This window comes from Budorcas taxicolor, chromosome 16 (assembly GCF_023091745.1).
Source record: "Budorcas taxicolor isolate Tak-1 chromosome 16, Takin1.1, whole genome shotgun sequence".
Taxonomy (NCBI): domain Eukaryota; kingdom Metazoa; phylum Chordata; class Mammalia; order Artiodactyla; family Bovidae; genus Budorcas; species Budorcas taxicolor.
In genome coordinates, this window is record NC_068925.1 from 33,474,619 (window position 1) to 33,496,468 (window position 21,850).

General features: G+C 37.0%; 1 protein-coding gene across 2 annotated transcripts in view; it reads right to left on the reverse strand.

The window, feature by feature from the left end:
- DESI2 (desumoylating isopeptidase 2) overlaps positions 1-21,850 on the reverse strand; it is a 41,989-nt gene that overhangs the window by 11,001 nt on the left and 9,138 nt on the right. For both annotated transcript variants that reach the window (XM_052653599.1, XM_052653598.1), the window contains exons 2-4: positions 5,225-5,297; positions 2,540-2,633; positions 896-1,037 (exon numbers count right to left, since the gene is read on the reverse strand). In XM_052653599.1, the coding sequence (XP_052509559.1) occupies positions 896-1,037; positions 2,540-2,633; positions 5,225-5,297 (309 nt within the window). The remainder of the gene's footprint in view (positions 1-895; positions 1,038-2,539; positions 2,634-5,224; positions 5,298-21,850) is intronic.

Genomic DNA, 21,850 nt, shown 5'->3' on the forward strand with positions numbered 1-21,850 from the left:
TTCTTTTTTAAGGTCCTTTAATTTGGATCTACTTTTGGTTTTCTGCTTGGCACCCAAGAACTGGGAAGGCAAATAAGTGCCTGTGTGATTACTGGCACAGTAAAATTTCTAGATAAGAGAAATGAATCACTTATTAATAAGTAAGAGCCAGAAAAAAGTTGAAGTTAGCAACTGAAAGTTAGGAAAAGAGAAATCTTATTGGCTAAGAAGTGGAAGTCACTTAGGCATTAATTTTTAATGATTTTTTCCCCAATCCCATTGGCATTAATTTAAGTGAAAATATAAGGCTATAATAAAATAAATTAGCATAAGAAGCAAATCATTATTGTACTCACTCTACACACTTGCTAGGTCATGACTAGAATTACAATTTAAAACTGTGCTGACTCTAAATGAACTTATGGTTGAGAGTCGGAGGCGGGGAGGATAGTAAAGGAGTTTGGGATAGACATGTACACACTGCTGTATTTAAAATGGATAATCAACAAGGTCCTCCTATACAGCACAGGGAACTCTGCTCAATGTTATGTGGCAACCTGGATGGGAGGGAGAGTTTGGAGGAGAACGGATACATGTACATGGATGGCTGAATCCCTTCGCTGTTCACCTGAAACTATCACAACATTGTTAATCGGCTATACTCCAATACAAAATAAAAATATAATTAAAAAGAATTGAATGCATAAAGTAAAAAAACCCCCAAACTATGCTGACTTTAAAGTTACCAACTTTGGAAAGGTCACTTATATATAAGAAACAGTTACAGAAAAGAAATAAAATACCATACAATACATAATGTAAATAAACAGGAAAAAAATAACTTGCTAAATATAGTGGGGCAGTAAGTAGATGAGTAAACGTTATTTATTTGAAGAACGTTTAGAATAAAATTTACCTCTGATAAAGCCGAAGAAAAGTGATTGCAATTTTTATGCATCAAATGATAGGCATTGCCTTTGTATTCTTTTCCCAATTCTTCCACAATTTTTTCTATATCATCTTCTAGGAAGTCAGTGCTCCCTAAAACAACAGCTTCTCTTAAAGGAAAAAAAGAAAAAAAGAATATAGCTGTGTGAGTTATATTATAGGCATGCTTAAAGACTTATTTCCAGAAATGCTTATTTCCAGGAACATTATGATGGATGTTTAACAAAGCAGGGTTAATGTAATAAGACTAAAAAGCAAATGAGGTATTTTCATAAGCTGATTATTTTAGTTTCTATTTTTTAAAAGCAATGAACTCTTAAGTATACCACTTGTAAATAATACAAGTGCAAAATAAGTCATTTCCCTTATTAAACAGCACTATATTAAAAATGCAACATCACAGTCATTTTTATTACCACTGCATTAGAGTTTATATTGCTAGAGGACTAGATCCATGCTGCAAATATTCTTGTTTAATTACAGCTGCCATCAAATGGCTGGTCACAGTCTCACTTAAAAATGGTCCTTTAAGTTATCTGCCACTGGGCTGCAGTGAGATCAACTGTCAAATGACTAGGTTTTAAAAGAGGCATAAAAACAAACCCATTCTAAACAATACACCAAACTAAAAACCAACCCCCCCCACTTCTGAACTACTACCCTGGAAACGCAGTAGACATCATTCAGCAGAGCGCACAATTCTAGTCAGATGCAGGTTAGGGTCCACGAAAACCGACAACACTCAGAAAGTCTTGCTGTCTAGGAGTTTTGACAAAAGGGAGACCTAACAGATGGATTCAGGCTGGCATTACAGCACTTATGTGTGTAAATATTTCAAATTGGTTATAGGCAAAGAGAACCATTAATTTAGTAGTGATAAAAGGGTACAGCCCTATACTGAATTTCAGTGTTATGACCTCATTTCTTTATTTTTCACTTGGAAACTCTTATCGGCCTAGAAGTTTCTTTAAAGCTCCTTGAAACTAAGATTCTAAATATCACTTTAAATATAAAACTTAATTAAGGAATGACAATTTGATTATCAGCATTAGCAGTAGGTTTTCGGTGCTGTTGATTACTCCCAAGGCTCCAGAGTACACTCATATCTATACATTTTAGACATTTTAGGTCTATCAGTGCATATAATAACAATACTTTCTCAGCTAGTCTATTCAGATTATTTTAGTTAGTTCAAGTTTATAAACAGTGTCTCTTTCACTGGGAAAATGAAGAGATTTTAAAGAGTGTTAGGTAGGTCACAATCTTTCCTCCATCTCCCTCCAAACAGGAGACTGAGGGAAGCAATCATTAGATAGGAAAGTCTGTTAAAGCAAAATCTTACATTAAGGTAAAAACATTTGTAAAGCAGACAAAATAACTTTCGTGGGTTCTCAATAAGAGCAATAGACTAGCTTCTTTCAGGCACTTTATCTGGCTGATTACTATCTTTATACAACAACTTAGATTTGATTTTAAAGCATTAGCAACTAAAACAACATTGAAGAAACATTTTAACTTCCTATATTTTTTAATCTACAGAATGAATTCTGTATGCCTGAATACAAGTTTTGGCACCTAAGACAGTGTAATAAAAATTATCCTCCCTACTTACTTAAATTTAAATGTTTCTCCTAGTTCAGAAGCATTTCCTGGGGAAATTTCAAATATTCCAGAAAAGGGATAAGGATGGCCACCATAAGCAAATTCTGAAAAGAGAAAACTCATGATTCTTAGTATTTATCACATAAAATTTAACCAGTATGCTGAATTAGATTTAATAATGAAGATAATAATGATACCATCTAAATAGTTTTCAATTTAGTAATGCTTTCACAAACATCTCATTTAGCTATTACTTGTATAGAACAGTTGACGCAAGACTTGAAACTCTAATAAAAGATGCTCAAAGGTAATTCTGACTTCTGTGTTTACTTTATAATGGCTAGAGGAGAGTGCCTAACACTCAAAAGAGAAAAAAGTTCCTGTGTTTCCCTACCATGCCAAAGTATGTAGGTGGTCAGCTCAGTGTTGTGCCATTTAAAAATTAAAGTGGTCAAACTGCAAACTTGTTATTTTACTGGAAAAACTGTCTAATAACAATGAGTTTTCAAGGTTCTTGGGATTAAGACTCTTGGTTTATCTTTGATTAAGAATGAAACATTAGGAAACCAGAAAAATGGAATTCAATCCCTCTCATTCAAGAAAAAATCAGCTGAAAAATTAACATACACAGCCACTGAAACACAGACACACACACTCCATAGCACAGCTGTAAGTGAGGAGACAGCAACGTGTATTATAGTGAATGTACATCCAGACTGATCAGATACAAACTCTCATCCAGAATAAAAATGAACAATGATTTCAAATCAGGAAGGAAATAAAATTTCTGGTGACAATTATGGTATGAGATACTTTGGTATTTAAGTGGAAAATCGTAGTAGACTTAAAGAATTCTAAACAAATGCTTAAATTAATAGTCACTTAAATTTATTAAATATAACCTTAAAGGTTTTAGAACAAGGCATGGGAAAGAACAAGGCAATTCTAAGTTTACTTTTGATTCAGATCTTTCATAAGAAACAATAATGTAGAATAAGAAAGCATTTAATTCTGAAACATAACTTTTTAATAACAGAACTTTATAAAACATTGTAGATAAGGTTAGATATGGAAAAATCATATTTTTATTTTTAACGTTCTCAATTATAGTAAAATTGCAGGCCCACTTATTCATCTCTTCAAGATGCAATAATTCACTTTTAGGAATGTAGCTGGTTCAGGTTTTACTCTTTTGAATCATGTTTCTAATTATTCATAAGTCATTTTATGAATGGGAACAATGATTAGGCAGATAAAAGGAGAATGGACTAGTATATGAGAATACTTGGGTTCAAGTCTTAGTTTTGTTAATTAGCAGAATGACTTTCTGCAGGTTTGAGCTCTAGTTTCTTCATCTGAAAAATGGATGCCCCATGCTACAATCTACCTCAGAGTAGTGTGGTCATGTGGTTCCAAAATCTGTGGCACTTTAAAAACTGTAACATACCACTCAAATTCAGTTAAAAACAAACATTCATGCAACTTTGGCAAAAGCCACATCAAACAGGGAGCAAGCCCACAGGCTACAATTGCACCTGTATCAATACACCAACCACTGGAACCTCCAACACAAACCCCTCTGCTTTCTGGTAGATGGCAATCTTTCAAGTAAAATGGAGCTTATATGGCAGATTTTTATAGCCAATATTTAATATGGTATGCTGAACCTAGAAGAAGCTAATTTAGCATATAAAAAGGGGACAGTAAAACAACACACTGACACATGTAATCAATGAGCCTTTTTCTTGTATTAGCTAAGCTGGTACCATGGGATCGCAAAGAGCCAGAGAGGACTTAGCGACCAAACAACGACAAATGTAGTCTTCAGGGGTAGCTGGGAGGACACTGCAGTGGCATAATCTAAGAATTCACAAAGACTGCCTAGCTGAAGCCAGTAAGAGCATGTCGCTACAGGGTGAGCTTATGATTCGAACTAGTACATTATGACAGCCTTGGTGAAATCAGCAGCGTGATCTTTCTTATGAACAACATTCTACTTACAACATGGTCAGGAGATTACCTTGTACCAAGAGAGAGAATTAGAACAAAGGAAAAAGCTGTTGAAACAGAGCTGCTTGGTTTGAGTGGTTCCAGCTACGTTTATCGTAATGAATGGTAATAAAGAATAAAAAGGGCTCAATTAATGACAAAGGCCATCACTCTTAAGCAAAAAGCAACATGTATTCAAAGGCAGGATTTGCTTAGTAATATTTTTAAACTTTATAACTGTACATTTGTAGGTCTACAAAAACAAGTTACAGAAATTCCCTCAGGAAATTGGTATTTCAAAACTGATGTTTCAGCACCAATCCTTTTCCAACCAAAATGATTATTTATATCATGCTATCTTTTTAAAGTGCAAGGTTTCTTAGGAAGGTCAATATAGATCAAGGCAAAACTGTGATGGTGTAACAATCTCAAAAGGAAAATATTTTTTAAGACACAGGATTTAGAATAAAAGATAACCAAATCAATGTACACGTGTGTACTTTGAGTACTTTCTCCAAATACATTCAATTTTGGGCATTTTTCTAATATACAGTATAAACAAATATGGGGAGATTTTCCCCTACTTTCTACAATAAAGTATGGTACTTTAAAAATAAAAAAAGGGAAGAGTTACAGTCATGATTTTGCAACCCCTTTAAATGAGAAAAATCTTCAGAAAGTATGTTTAGACTGTGTGCACACATACCTCTGCCATATACTTCAATTCCTGAATGAAAAACTCCAATTCCGATGGAAGAGGTGTATTCGTTCATCCAGTACTAGAGGGGAAGAAAAGATTCAGTATATTTTTCATTTATAATTCAAATCCACTTATAGGAGGCTACTATTTCCTGAATCTTTTACTGAATATTTAGGCCTTTCTAACCCTATTTCTTGGTATTTTCCTTACAGCTCTGAAATTCCCATGATAACAGCACATTCAGTCCTATCACTGTGCCTTTGATTGTTCCATATAACATATGGAATGCCTTCCTGCGTCAAAATCAAAGTGAGCTCAAAGTGACAGATGCTCAGTCAGGTCTGACTCTTTGCAATCCCATGGACTGCCTACCAGGCTCCTCTGTCCATGGGATTTCCCAGGCAAGAATACTGGAGTGGGTTGATACTTCTTCTCCAGGGGATCTTCTTGACCCAGGATCAAACCTGGGTCTGCCGCACTGTAGGAAGATTCTTTACTTCCCTTTACCAGGGAAGCTCAACAATCTCATTAGTAATCAGAAAAATGCTAGTTAAAACAATAAGCTACCATTCTTTTTTTTTTTGGTCTGCTTGGCTGTGGGGCCTTAGTTCTCCAACCAGGGATTGAACCCAGGCCCTCATCAGTGAGAGCATGGAGTCTAACCAGTAGAAGGCTAGGGAACTCCCTACCAGATTTTTGTTTTTCTGTTTTTTTTTTAATCTATCAGACTGGCAAAGATACAAAACATTGCTAATACTCAGTGTTGGTAAGGATGTCAGAAGATACTGCACAAATGTGAATCAATGACAATTAATTTTCCATTCCACCTCCTGGAAGGCAGTCTACAGAAATGCTTGAACATATGCAGAGACATGTCCTAGGATATTAACTTCAGTTATCTATAGCACTAAAAACTGGAAACAATCTAAATACCAGTAGGAGAATGGTTACAGAAGTGATGGTAAATCCATATGATGAACTATCATACAGCTACTAAAAAGAATGAGTTACTATAAAAGGGCACTAAAAATATACCTAAGACACACAAAGTAAAGACACCAGGTCATAATACATTACCTGTAACAAGATCACATTTTTGTAAGTTAAATAAATAGGTCCTGTGTGTATGTTTACAGGCTAAATATAAAACAAAACAAACAAAACTACCACCAATTACAACAAAAGAAAGTTTGAAGCATTACAGATCAAACTGTTAACAGTTTGGGGGAACAGAGAAATATAGCATGGGGGTGTGAACACAAGGGTGTAAAGGGATATAGTCACTTTTGACTCCACACACTTCAAGATTGTTTTTCTCAATTTTATGAACTATGTATATTACTAAGTTTTATTTTTTTTAACTTTTAATTTTACTTTATTTTACTTTATAATACTGTATTGGTTTTGCCATACATTGACATGAATCCACCATGGGTGTACATGCGATCCCAAACATGAACCCCCCTCCCTCCTCACAACAACCCTCCGGGTCATTCCCGTGCACCAGCCCCAAGCATGCTGTATCCTGCATTGGACATAGAAAAATGTTTACCCAAATCTATTTGTTCAGTGGTTTCCTGACAGCCAACTTCTAGGACTTAAATTGTCTTTTCCAACTGAGAAATCTCATTGCTTACACTGTTTACAACGAATAATTTGATCTACTATCTAACTTCCTTAACAACGGCACCTACAGGTTTTTGTTCTAGATGCAGACAGCTCCTATGTAAAGTTACGTTTTCTCTTTTTATGGTGTGAGCACCTCTCTTTCAAAATAGAATATTTTCGAAAAAGAGAGAGATACATAATAGTTGTCTGCAATAATCAAAAGATTTAAAAACTTTTAGTAAATTGAACATTTATTTGCATTTAACATTTAACATCACTATTAATTTTAACAATTTATCTTTTGTTGACCAGTAAATAGCCTCCTCAAAGTGCTTTTATAATAGATTTCTATAATGGAAATCTAAACGTTTTATTAGGAGAGAGAAAGGTTTTCATGAAAGAACAAAAACAAAAACCCTGCACAGTGACTTTAAAAAGAGTTAATACAGGTTTAGGATGGGAAGGTACTTGCCAGGGTGGGGAATCCTAGACTCAGAAACCTTTTACTCTCTGCTCTTCCACAGTTGAAAATAATCTCCTCTATAGCACTTCTGCATGTTGCCTGGGTATATATACTATATATACTGCTTTGGTCCGAAATTTCCCTGCACTCAAGACTTCACGTTCTAAATACAAAAGAGGATGTTTCGATGCATTCAATAAATTGGAAAGTCAATAAAATGAGAGAGAAATCCATCACCTAAAAATCTGGTCAGTCCTTTAAAGTTTACCATGAGAGATGTGACCTACGTAAGGCTCTGAAGAACTGCTGAGACACTGTCACGAGAAACGAGCCCGGCAGCTCTGCAAGTGCAGCGCCACCTCCACACACAAAGCGGGGCCGTCAGGCCAAGGGTTTCGGCTCAAGGTTAAGGAGGCCTGCAAGTTGCTAGGAAAAGGATTTCTTAACCCAGAGATATTTCTTTGAACAGTATTAAAAAGCAGACGTCAACCACTCTTAACATGGTTTCCCAAACGCTCTGTCTCAATATTCTGTGCCAGGCAGGAATTAACGCTGATGTTTAACAATGAGGGACTCAACAGTTCTTTGCATTTTAAGTATCTTCTATCCCTAGAAAGGGCCCCAAAGGTAAGAATTATTTTCTGGATTAAAGTAACTATTTACTAGTTATAGATCTATGACTAGATATTTCTACTGACCTTAAAAAACCAATTATAAAGAATACTATGAGTAATTGTGCACTAACAAATTGGATAACTGAAATGAAGAGAATAAATTGCTGGAAAGACAGGGTATTGAGGCTGAATCGAGATAGAAAATTTGAATAGATCTATAATTAATGAGAATGAAGAAAAGAGAATGAACTGGTCATTTTAAAGCTATCCTACAACCAGGGGATTTGGTGCTAGTGGTAAAGAGCCCACCTGCCAATGCAGGAAACGCAAGAGATGCGGGTTTGATCCCTGGGTTGGGAAGACCCCCTGGAGTAGGGCATGGCAACCCACTCCAGTATTCTTGTCTGGAGAATGCCAGAAGAACCTGGTAGGCTACAGCCCATAGGGTCGCAAAGAATCCAACACAACTGAAGCTACTGAGCATCCACACACCAAGTACTTAAACAAGAACACTAATTCTTCACAAACTCTCAAAGGACAGAAGAAAAGGGACCATTCCCCAAGTCACTCTATGAGGCCAGCATGAATTGGGACACCAAAACCAGACAAAGACATCATAAGAAAACTACAGGTCAATCTCTCATGAATACAGGTTCAAAAATCCTCAACAAAATACTAGCAAACGGAATTTGGCAACATGTAAAAAGGAACATACATCATGACCAAGTGACATTTATTCTAGGAACAGAAAGTGAATTTAGTATCTCCCCAGATCAATTAATGTAATATACTACATCTCTAGAAGAAAGGACAAAGAATCCAATGCTTTCATGATCAAAACACTCAACAAACTAGGAATATAAGGATCCAGGATCAGGGGTCAAACCTTTGTCTCATGCACTGGCAGGCAGATTCTTTACTACTGAGCCACCTGCTTGTTGGTTATCTGTTTTAAACACAGCAGTGTGACATGTCAATCCTAAACACCCAACCTATTCCTCCACCCTTGCCCCCTAGTAACCGTAAGTTCATTCTCTGTTTCTGTTTTGTAAATATGTTTATTTCATATATATTTTTTTAGATTCTGTATATAATACATGTACACACACACATATATATATAATACTCTGTAATATAATACAAGTGATATTTGTCTTTGTCTGACTTCACTCAGTATGATAATCTCCAAGTCCATCATGTTGCTGCAAATGGCATTTCATTCTTATTTAATCACTGAGTAATACTGCACTGTACATATGTAAAATGTTACAGCAGTTCTGGAAAAGTCTGGTGCTTCCTCAAATATATTAAGCCTAGGGTTACTATGCTGCTGCCTCTTAGTTGCTCAGTTGTGTCCAACTCTGTGACCATGGACTCTAGCCCACCAGGCTTCGCTGTCCATGGGGATTCTCCAGGCAAGAATAATGGAAAGGGTTTCACTCCTGGGTTTATGCTCAAACACATGAAAACACATATAAAAAGCTGCCATCAATGTTCACAGCAATATTATTTACTACAGGCCCAAAGCAGAAACAACCCAAACGTTCTTCAGCTAGTGAGTGATAAACAGTGTGGCATACCTTTATTACATTATTTCTCAACAAAAAGGAAAGAAGTTCCTGATGCATGCAGCAATTGAATGACTCTTGAAAAATTATGCCAGGTGAAATAAGTCAATCACAGTGTATGATTCCATTTATACGAAATGCCTAAAATAGGTAAATTTATACAGACAGAAAAAGATTAGTGGCTACTTATGACTGGGAGGTTTGCAGAGAAATCAGGAGTGATCGCTAATGGGTATGGGATTTCTTTCTGAGGTGATGAAAAATGACTAATATTGAATGGGATGATAGCTGTACAATTCTGTGAATGCCCTAAAATCCACTGAATTGTACACAAAGGGCGAACTGTATGATAAGTGAACTATGTCTCAATAAAACTGTCTAAAAAATGCTGCTGCTACTGCTAAGTCACTTCAGTCGTGTCTGACTCTGAGTGACCCCATGGACTGCAGCCCACCAGGCTCCCCTGTCCCTGGGACTCTCCAGGCAAGAACGCTGGAGTGGGTTGCTAAGAACAGAAGTAAAAGATCTACTAACTTGTACCAAATGGTAAAGAGCATATAATTTCCACAGCTGGCAAACCTAAACAAAAACTCTTCTATAAATATCATGAATCCTCCAAGGACAAAATTTCCTTCAGACAGAATACATACTTTGTTCCTTTAAAAAAGTGTAATTTGGCATTATAACAAAGTTTCCTCTCTGTTAGCAAAGTCAGAACCAAGAAATTCTTGAACAAAAAAGTTTCCATTTTCTTGTCCTTCTTCTACGAAATAATCCAAAATATAAACTTTAGTAAAAGAGAAATAAAATATACATATTATGAGTGTGGGACTTGACGCCCACCCCCACCCCCCCAAAGTGAAAAGACTATTAGCTACCTTAAAGCATTTCTAATGAAAAACTCAAAAGATGGTCCAATTAGTTCTTGAACTCTTGTTGTTTGGCCATTAAGTCATGTCCGACTCTTTGCAATCCCATGGACTATAGCCTGCCAGGCCCCTCTCCTAGTCAAAAACCTTTAACTAGGTTATTCCTCAAATTACAGATTGCCTTCCTAATTTCAGACAGCTGCCTTCAAAAACATGTGAAAAACAGACTGTAAACAAATAACATACCAAGAACAGGAAAAAACTGGCAAGTCCCTGGCAGTCTAGTGGTTAGGACTTTTTGCTTTCACTGCTGAGGGCACAGGTTCAATCCCTGGTCAGGGAACTGATATCCCACAAGCTGCATGGCATGCCCCCCAAAGACAGAAAACAAAACAAAAAATAAAACCCCAAACTCTATACATATATATATATATATATATATATATATATATATATTCTGGTCAGTCACCTCTCATCTATAAACAGCAGCACATTACTGAAGAAATTAATTAAGTAAATTCAATGTTTCTCCTTGGTGTGATTAAAGATTTTTTTTTCTGAATGGACTCCAAAGAAAAAGAGAGTAAAACTTCCACAGAAAGTCCGTCAGAGTGAGAAATGCTCTCCAAATGTTCCTGTTTCTGTTAGGGCTTCCTTGCTCTATTATTAGAGAGCACGCCTGGAAGGCTTATTACTCTTTAACAACTGGGCAGGCTGCCTGCGGGAGACGAGCGTTTAATTCAAGGTCAGCAAGCCTTATCGAGTCCTCCTGCCTCAAAGTCCTGCCAAGGCTATGCAGACAATATGGAGGATGCCTATTTTAAGTGGAGATGCATGATATAACTGTAAACAAACAAACCAAACACAGCAGTCTCTCGGTATCTGCAAGGGACTGGCTCCAGAAGCCCCCCAGACTCCCCAGGCCGAGATGCTCTAGACCCTCATTTGAAATGGCAGGGTGAAGGCAGCCCCCTGCATCTGTGGATATGGAGAGAGCTGACTGTATATGAGGACTGAGTCTTTCACTGAATGATTTCAGCTGTGAAACCCCCCCTAAAATGACTTGCTGTGGGGATTTACTCATGTTGAGTAATATTATCGTCTCACAGTTTAAGATTTATAGCAGTGTTTCTCAATGCTCCTCTAACTTGATTTCCATCCTTTGTCTTTAAAAAATTATTTACCTACCACCGCTGAAACATTTCACACGGTATCTGTAGAATAAACGTCTTCTCACAAAGCTCAACAGAGCTTCTCAAACTCACTATGTGGAAATTCATGCTTTTGTAGAACCATAAAACATTGATATTTTCCAACAGAAGATGTATTATAAATATGCAACATGAAATCACAGCCAGGAACATGTATCCATGAAAAACAAACAAACAAACCAAGCTGCTGAATTAGACATGACTGGATGTTAGCAAGATTTTTGTTAATTTCTGTTGGATATGTCTTCATTGATTTTGTTGTCTAAGTAGCAGCAGATGCCAAAAGTTTTAAGCTTACATACTTGGGGAAAAAGGACAATTTTATTTAAAGGCTTAGCTTTTTATTTGAATTGGGAAAAGACCACTTTTATTTCTAGAGTTGGGCCCAAGTCTAAGAGTATAACCAGTATTCAGAGACTAGTTGAATACACTGCTCTGAGACAACTGCAGAAGCTGGGATGAAGAGGTATATACATAGTGACACTGGGGCCAGCCTGCAGAGAAAGTTTACCACACGGGGCTGTGTGAGGGCGGAGTGACATGGAACACTGGGGGTGATCCACTAAAGGAAGCTTTATGTTCAAGTTTACCCAACGCTGACAACCATATAATCCCTGAGGATTATATGAAGATCAGACGCTTTCATTTGAAAGTTGGTTTACAATGTGATTCTTCTCAAACTCTTCCCAATATACCAAAGGAAAACAGTAAATAAGCCAGCTGCTACCACAAAACAGTCTCTCTCAAACCATGAAATAATAGCAGAGATACCATAAACACGTCCATGTCAACCATCTACTAAGCTATTTGGTCAGCTTCATCTAACACCATCATTCCCTTAGGATCCAACAGGAAAGCTCACAACATCTCTGTGTTCCAGTCTGGATCACAAGAACATTGTTTCTATCATCTTAGAATTTACTTGAGTTTACTGCTTGGATAGAAAAAGGCTGATCCAAGCATCACAACGAACAATGCTGGAGCATTTGAACTATAGTGGAAAGACACTGGGCTGAGTGTCAGGAGATGGGGGTTCTTTGCCTTGGTTTCTTCACAGATATTTGGTAACTTTTTTTCAATTTAAGTTTTATTTTATATTGGAGTATTGTTGATTAACAATGATGGGTTAGTTACAGGTATACTGCAAAGTGATTCAGTTATACCCACGTATCTATTCTTTTTCAAATTATTTTCCCATTTAGGTTATTTTATACAATATTGAGTTCCCTATGGTATACAGTAGGTCTGTGTTGGCTAGCTATTTTAAATAGAGTGTATATGTCAATCCCAAACTCCCAATCTATCCCTCCCTGACTCTGACATCTGGTAACTTTTAAAGGTTCCCAATGTCTCAAAAAGAGACACTGATTCCAATTCACACCCTTGGTTCAAATTCTCACTTCACTATCTTACTACTTGTGTGATCTGGGGAAAGATACCTATCCTCTTTGTCCTTATTTACAAAATGGGGATAATAAATGGAGTCTTCCACAGAGGACTACTATGAGAATTAAATACATGAGTCTGTATAAAGTACTTAGAAGAGTGCTTGACCTACAACAGATATCAAGTGTTAGTGGCAGCAAACACATGTTGGTAGGATTCTTCCCTCATACTCTGCTCTACCCACTGATAAAGGGCTGGATGCACATGTAAATAGCAGACTGGTTCTGGCTATCTGTTAATTCTCAGAACTTTCAAGATTTGGGAGTTATGTCACATTACCAAGAGCAGTGACTCACTAAACTGAATGGAAAACAATGGCAGAGTTAATTCGACTCTGCTTTATGATACCTATAAGCAATTATTTATCTTCTTGAGAAGTACAGATCTAAGTTAAAGGTCTCTGTAAGGCAGTGGTTTTATGGGGTTCTTATATATTCAAGAAGGACATGAGCAGAGGACTGAAGAACTAATCTCACTTTGGTGTTAGGACCTTACAGCCTTGAACGTCTTAAATCCACAGAGATGGCAAGTCAATGAAGAGAAGAGGGCCAAGGAAGGACCGCTAGAACATGTCTAACCCCCGCTGATACCTGCAGTGTCACTGAGGGTTAGAAGGCTTATCAGAATATTCCAGAGTACTAACATAAAAAGAGGAAACAATTCACAGAAAAATCATCATCTTGAAATATATGGGAAAGCAATAAATACATAAATAACTGCAGCTACTTTTGAACTCAATCTTGCTTCAATGCAAAAAACTGGCCTAAATATTTCCATTTATTATTTCTAAAGCATTGTTTACACAACTGAACTGACTGTACTAGATTACAGTCATACGTTTAAATGTTAAGTTCTTCTGATAGAGAACTTTCATTAAACTTCATTTTAGTCAGTGATTTATTTTATCAACTTAATAAAAATGTTATGCTTCCTGCTTGAAAGCAACAACTATGATAAATGCTATCTCCCTAGTCTGGAACTTAAAACATTTAATATAATCACTTAGAGTCTGGGTCTGATTTCCTTACAAGGCATATTAAGTGATATAAGTATAAAGTATGACTGTTTCCCCTAAAAACTAGAATCAGTGTTCATGGCATTAAAGGTAATTTACTTTATTCCCCCCAAAAGGTGTCTAGGACAAGATATTTCAATTACTGAGTTAAAAATCCAAAATAAACTGTGACAAGTAGAGACTGTGGGGTAATTATTATAGTGCCTTCTCATATAAAACTGTCCTTGATGTTCACACTGTTAAGCTACCTTATGAAGTCTTTTTGGTACCAATGGATATATTCCAAGATAATCTTACCACAAATGCTACTTAACAGTAAATCATATTAAATGCTTTCTATGGTGCTTTAACAACAGGCTGGTTATAAACCAGAGACAATAAAATTGCACCAAATGAACTGAGATTTTCCAGTATTTTTTTAGATGAAATAATGAATACCCATCTATGTCTGTTAATTTGCTTTATAAGAATTATATAGTATAGATGCTATTTTATTACTATTTCTAAGAAAATGTCCAATCTCTTCACTACCAGAAAATATTATCTGATAAGCACATGGCTGACTTTCTCTGTCTTAGGGAAAAGAAAATTATCTACATATCAAAAACATTTTCATTTCAAAATTATTTACAAATTGTTGATAACAGTAATTACAATATTAAGCCTTAATCTTTTGGAGTATGTAATATCTCCTGATTATGAAAGATTTGTCAGTAGTCTTTTAGTTACTAGGGTTTTACTCTCAAGTCTCAGTTCTGATGACAAAATTTAAAGTTAGCCTAAGACTGACAGTATAGCCAAAATAAACATATGCACAAAAGCTATGGCCAAACTTCCTTGTTTGCTGGGACAATCTCAGTTTACATTTGCTTCAATATAACTATTTAGACTGCATCTTCAAAGTTAGCCTAAGACTGGCCTTCTTAGGGACTGTACTGAGTCTTAAAAGCTCCTAAGTACTGTCCTGATCTCATGAGTGTGAATATGCCTAACATGATATACTGGCATGATTATATTTATATATATATATATATTGACATGATAATCTAAAAAGCAAAGAAAATGCGGTGACATGTATTTTGTACAGGGCTGAAGTTTCCTCCTCTTTATTGATTAGACAAACTAATTCTCAAAGACAAATTACTATGTTTACCAAAAGATCCAATTTCTAAAACCCACAACCAGCTAGATACAAGATGACTCTGAAGTAGGTTATTTAAAGGAGAATAGATTTTTAAAAGTCAAATCAACAGTGAACCAAATGCGCCATGAATATTTTCAAGACTAAACCTATTTTATATGATCCATAGTTTGACTCTACTAGTAGATGGGAGAGGGTACTACCAGTTCTTGGTCCTGAACCACAACTATACCGGAAAACCAAGTTCTTGCCAAATCTCTCCTAGAAAGAACTTAATTTAGTTGTGTGAAATATTTTGGTAAAACATTGAAACTCCTTCTAAGGAGCCTATTTGTATTTGACTATCCTCCTGGATTGGGTTCTAAAACTGCATGAGATCTGAGACCAAGTCTTACTTAAATCTGTACCCTCCATGTTGCTTAGTGTATTGTATTACACTTAGATCATTCTTGCAACCAGACAACGCTTTTAATACTGTTCAGCAGATTACAACACACACAACAGATGACCCTGAGGCCTGCTGGAGACAATGAACACGTTGACCTTATCTGGTGGCTCATTTAACTCACTGCTGGACAGTGAGTTAGAAAGTACAATCACGCTATGGTATACAAACCAATCTCAAGCTAAACTGTCTTAGTTTCCATAAATACTTCAAGACTTATAAATTACTTCCATTAAGTTCATGCGGCAGAAAGGCTGAAGACTAGCTGTCAACTCTAACACCTAAGGGGATAAAAAAGGGTACACAATTAACCCCAATTTTACATATTTAGGATGACAGAGATCTTGGAGATAGTGTCAAATGTACAACAGCCCACTTGAATAAAATCTAAATTGTTAATTTTTATACGATTTTACAAGTTGGTTTTCCATTTACAGTTGTAGAATATTGACTATATTCTCCATGTTATATGATTATATCCTTGAGCCTGTCTTACACCCAACAGTTCGTACCCACTCCCCTACCTCTCTATTGCTCGACCCCTTCCTAACTGGTAACCACTAGTTTGTTCTCTGCATCTACCACAACCTGCTTTTAATGCCTCAATTGGGGTAGTGCTTTGCTCTGTGTACTAACTCTCCTTCAGATAAAGTGAAGAAATCCCCAAAATCAAGCTGTTAGGTCTTGCAACTACTGAAAGTATACGAACGAAGCTCACTTAAGCTTTTACAATCCTGCAAATAACAACACAAGCAATAACAATAGCTAACACTTTCTAATGCTGCTCATGTGCCAGGTATCATTCTACGCATCTTATATAAATTGACTCATATGATCCTTATAAAAACCCTATGAGCCAAGTACACTACTACTCCCATTTTATTTATTTTTTGACCATTTGGTATGTGGAATCTTAGTGCCTTTACAAGGGACGGAACCTGCATCCCCTGCATTGGAATCATGGAATCTTAACCACTGAATGGCCAGGGAAATCCTATTCCCATTTTAGAAAGAAACACTAGCACAGAGAAGTTAAGTAATTTTCCCAAAGTCACACAGCTGAAAAGCAGGAGGTAAAATACAAATCCATGCAATCTAATGCCAAGGCTAAACCACAAAGACAAAGAACTATTAACACATTTCACTACTTTCAGTAACAGATTGTAGGCATGACCAAGGAGAAGGCAGGCCGCCTCAGCCTTCTTTCTCATATTGATATTCTTGTTCTGAACCAGTGTGGATGTTCTGTGACTCTCACTTGCCACCCGACTGGCCAGGGAGACCTGTCAGACACCTGAGCAATGCAGAACGCTTTTCCATCCTGCAAGCAGCCGCCACGAACAAGATGACACAGTGGAGGAAGAAACTGTTTCAGAATGACAAGTCCTAGGGGAACCTCAGGTTAAGTCCAAGAAACCTTTCTAAAGTACTGTAATTACTATGTACCAAGCTCTGGGAATAAAAAGAAGAATAACACACTGTCTCTACCCTCAAGTTCACTGCAGACAGAATAACTTAGGAAATGCAAAAAGCTGCTTTTTTTTGGTTGACCATGTCACGCAGCATGTAGGATCTTAGGTCCCAGACCAGGAACTGAACCCATGCCCCCTGCAATGGAAGCGAGAGCTACCAACCACTGGACTGCCAGGGAAGTCCTACTGCATTATTGTTTTGATAACCACAGACAAAAGAGCAGGTCAGAATGGATGTGAACTGAAACATCACAGCTCTTGCTTGCTTCGCTATTTGTTAGCCTCTTAAAAGTAATAAATTACTTTGGAAGCTGATTTAAAATGACATAAACCCCCAGGCTGAGAGCATGATGGGAACATCACGGTACAATATGGTGGACAGTTAACAGAGCTAATACTGAAGTATCCCACTAGTTCTCCTTGATTCAAATGGCTAAGAGCTGGAAAATATTACAGCATATTTGTATGCTGACTGGAATGAAAGTAGGGTAAAAAAAAAAAACACCAAAAACTGGAGAGAACAGATGAAGACAATTCTGACAGCAAAGTCCTTGCATAGAAGAGTAAGGGTTTCAGCACAGAGTGGAAGGTTTGACCTGAGACAGGGACATGGGCAGTTCAATCCCAATCCACATAATAGGAGGGAGATGAACAGTGGTAGTGGAAGGATGAGAACATTCTCTTCAATTATTTTTTTTAATTTAAATGAAATAAGCAGTGAAGTCATCAGCTGAGAGTAAAGAAAGTGGAAGGAGAGCATGAAATACTGCAATCGTCTTGGAGAGTGGGTAAGTCAGTTGACCAGAGAAATAAGGAAATGTTGCCAAATGGCATTTAGGGTCCTCCTGGGGTTTGCGGTCATGATTTTAAAGTGAGATTAGTCTGTATGGCTGTATATTTTTCTCTAGCTGCATCTGGCTGCTGAGGTGTTGAGTAGATGCAGAGTTCAATTTAACTGCAGCTGCTAGACAAGTATGACAGAGGGAATGATTAAAATGGTAGACTACAGAACCTAACTTGGATGGGGCGGTGGGAGTAAGGAAGTGGCTATTAAACTGACTCATGTAATTGTGGGGGACGGCAAGTGTGAAGCTTGCAGGACAGGACAGCAGGCTAGAGAGGCTGGGGAGAAGGGATGTTACAGCGTCTGATGCAGAATTCCTTCTTCTTTAAAGGATCTTGGTCTTTTTTCTTAAGGTCTTCAACTGATGGGATGAGGCCCACCCACAGTATGGAAGATAATCTGTTTTACTCAAAGTCTACGGATTTAAATGTTTACCAAATCTAGAAAATATTTTCACAGCAACACCTAGACTGTTGCTTGCCTGAAAACTGGGCTCTCTATATCCAGTTGACACATAAAACCAACCATTTACAAAATCATTTACAGAAAAGGATGAGGCTGTAGGGGATGTTTAAAAATCACTACCCATTCACGGGTTCTGAAGAACACAATGAAACTAAGTTTATTGATGTGTGTAAGATTAGGACAAATAAAAAGAGAAATACAGCACTTTTCATGGATGAAGGGTGCTATATGGTGGTTAATGGCACAGATTTAAGTGTTAGAGCTCTTGGTTCAAAACTGCTCTACCCACATGTACCCCAGCGTTCATCGCAGCACTGTTTACAATAGCTACGACATGGAAGCAACCTAGATGTCCACTGGTGGACAAATGGGTAAGAAAGTTGTGGTATATATACACAGTGGAATATTACTCAGCTATTAAAAAGTACACATTTGAGTCAGTTCTAATGAGGTGGATGAAACTGGAGCCTATTATACAGAGTGAAGTCAGTCAGAAAGAAAAACACCAATACAGTATATTAACACTTATATATGGAATTTAGAAAGACGGCCTATATAACAATGACCCTATATGCAAGACAGCAAAAGAGACACGTATATAAAGAACAGACTTTTGGACTCTGTGGGAGAAGGTGAGGGTGGGACAATTTGAGAGAACAGCACTGAAACATGTATATTACCATATATGAAACAGATGACCAGTCCAAGTTCAATGCATGAAACAGGGCACTCAAAGCCGGTGCACTGGGACAAGCCTGAGGGATGGGACGGGGGTTCAGGATGGGGGGACACATGTACACCCATGGCTGATTCATGTCAATGCATGGCAAAACCCACCACACTACTGTAATTAGCCTCAAATTAAAATAAATTAATTAAAAAAAACCTGCTCTACCACTTAAGGCATGAGTCTGAGCAGGCTCTTCAACTAAGTCAGTTTCACCAAAAGGGATACAAGAGAATGGCTTATTACAATGGTTGGCACACAGAAAATACACAAAACTGTTAGCTCTTACTATTATGGGAAAAGACTCTACTGTAATCTATTCTCCCCAAAAATTATACACAAATTTAGTGTCATTATACTTCAATTTTCAATGAATTTTTTGATAAACTGACTTTAAATTCTGTTTGAAAAATAGGTATGTGGAGGAAAAAAGAGACGTCTGAAGGAGAATATGAGAAACTCATCACCAGTCATCAAAACACAGTAGAATACTACAGTTAAACACCTGTAATGGTGCAGGAAGAGGTAACTAAATAAATGAATAGAAGGTCAAGAAATAGACTTATATAGAATGATAATTTAAGACAGGATAAATGTACCATGTACCTCTGATGAATGTGGGGACTCACGGATCATTCATTAATTAGCACTGGCTTTTCACTTGGGAATAAAAGTATAAACTCTTTCTGTAATCTTAGGCTAGTGGAAACCTTTCTAGGGATGACATGAGGCTGAAATGTCATGAAACTTTAAAAAATTTTATGGGCTACGGGGTATATAGCTAAAGGAACTGAAAGCAGAGACCTGGAACTGATATTTGTATACCCATGGTCACAGCAGCATTATTTACAATAGCTAAAAAGTGAAAGCAAACAACGTCAATCAACAGATAAACGCATAAACAAAATGTGGACTATTATTCAGCCTCAAGAAGAAAAAAAACTGACACGTGCTACAGTAGGGATGAACCCCGAGAACACTACGCAGACAGAAACAGGTCAGTTACAAAAAGATAAACAGTGCATGATTCTACTTGTATGAGGCATCTATTCAGACAAAGAAAGTAGAACGGTGATAACCAGGGACTGAGGGGAAGGGGAAGTGGGAAATGGCTGTTTAATGGGTATAATTTCACTTTTGAAAGATGACAAAAAGCTCTGGAGACTGGCTGCACAACAGTGTGAATGTACATTGAACTACAGAGCTAAAAATGATCAAGACAATAAATTTCATGTATACTTCAATAAAATTAAAAAGAGAGAGACAAAAAAAGTATGGAATTTTTTCAGAGCCTTACAAAGTAGTCCTAAAAAAGAAAATTAGTAGTCACAAAAACTTTGGAATGATAATAAACGGAAACTGGCCCAGCCATATACTAAATATATTGTAAAATTATAATTAAAATAGTGTAGTAATGAGACTAATCAATTCTGTATGGGCAAGAATTCAATATTATGATAAGGATGACATCACAATTTGGCGAGGAGAGACTTTTATTTCAAATAATGTGGGGTCAATTAGTTAATTTTTTAGTTTTCATTTCATGGGTAAGGGACTATCACAGTCAAATACTAAAATACATTCCAGATAAATAGAAATGAAACTGTTTTACACATATCTGGTTTCCCTTTATTATTGCTCTGCCTTTCTCATAGTTTAATACTCAATATTCATTGGGCTGACGCTGAAGTTGAAGCTCCAATACTTTGGCCACCTGATGCGAAGAGCAGACTCAGTGGAAAAGATGGTGATGCTGGGAAAGACTGAAGGCAAAAGGAGAAGAAGGAGGCAGAGGATGAGATGGTTAGATAGCATCCTCAATCCAACGTACATGAATTTGAGCAAACTCTGGGAGACAGTGAAGGACAGCGAAGCCTGGTGTGCTGCAGTCCATGGGGTGGCAGTCAAATCACTTAGTGACTGAACACTAATAATAATATTATTTTGGCAGTCTTCTCTTTATATTCTAATAACCAACTGGGTGATATATGAATAATAGTGCTTTGGAATTTAAATATCTTATAGAAAATCTTGACAGTCAACAAATGCAAAGTATAACTTAAGAAAAATCTGTTTAACAAAAGAATACACCTAAAATAGTAGGCTCTCCCTGGTATTTAAAAGTAATTTATAAGTTTCACTAAATTCTATTTTGTTAACTTTATCCCTCATCACGGGACCTTGGGATTGATATACACTGCACCACTGTAGTTTGAAGGGTCTGCAGTCATTAACACGCTTGGACCCTTAATATCTGAGTACTTGTCAATCATAAAAAGCTTCCATACTTTACTTTTTGAATATGTTTGACTCTTTAACAACATGGGAACACCTGAAATGTAGACTTTATTTTTCCCAATAAATATAGTCAGCCTTTGAATCCAGTTTCTGCATCTGTGCACAGGGAGGGACAACTATGGGATCTGAGCATCTGCAGATTTTGGTATCTGGGGTGGGGCCTGGAACCAATTCCCCCAAGGATACTGGGGGATGACTGACCATCAGATTTTCCATTTTAAGTTACTAGGTTAGCATTTATTCCATGGCAAGTCAAAGGACTGCTAAAAGGGAACCCTGAACATTTTGGGGTTTACAAAATATCTTTCTCAGATGGTATGGTAGGCAGAATGACTTCTTAAGATGTCTAGATCCTGGCCTACAGAAGCTGTGAATATGCTATACCACATGGCAAAGGGACTTTCAGAAGTAAAGTTATAGACTTCAAGATAGATATTCCCCTGGAA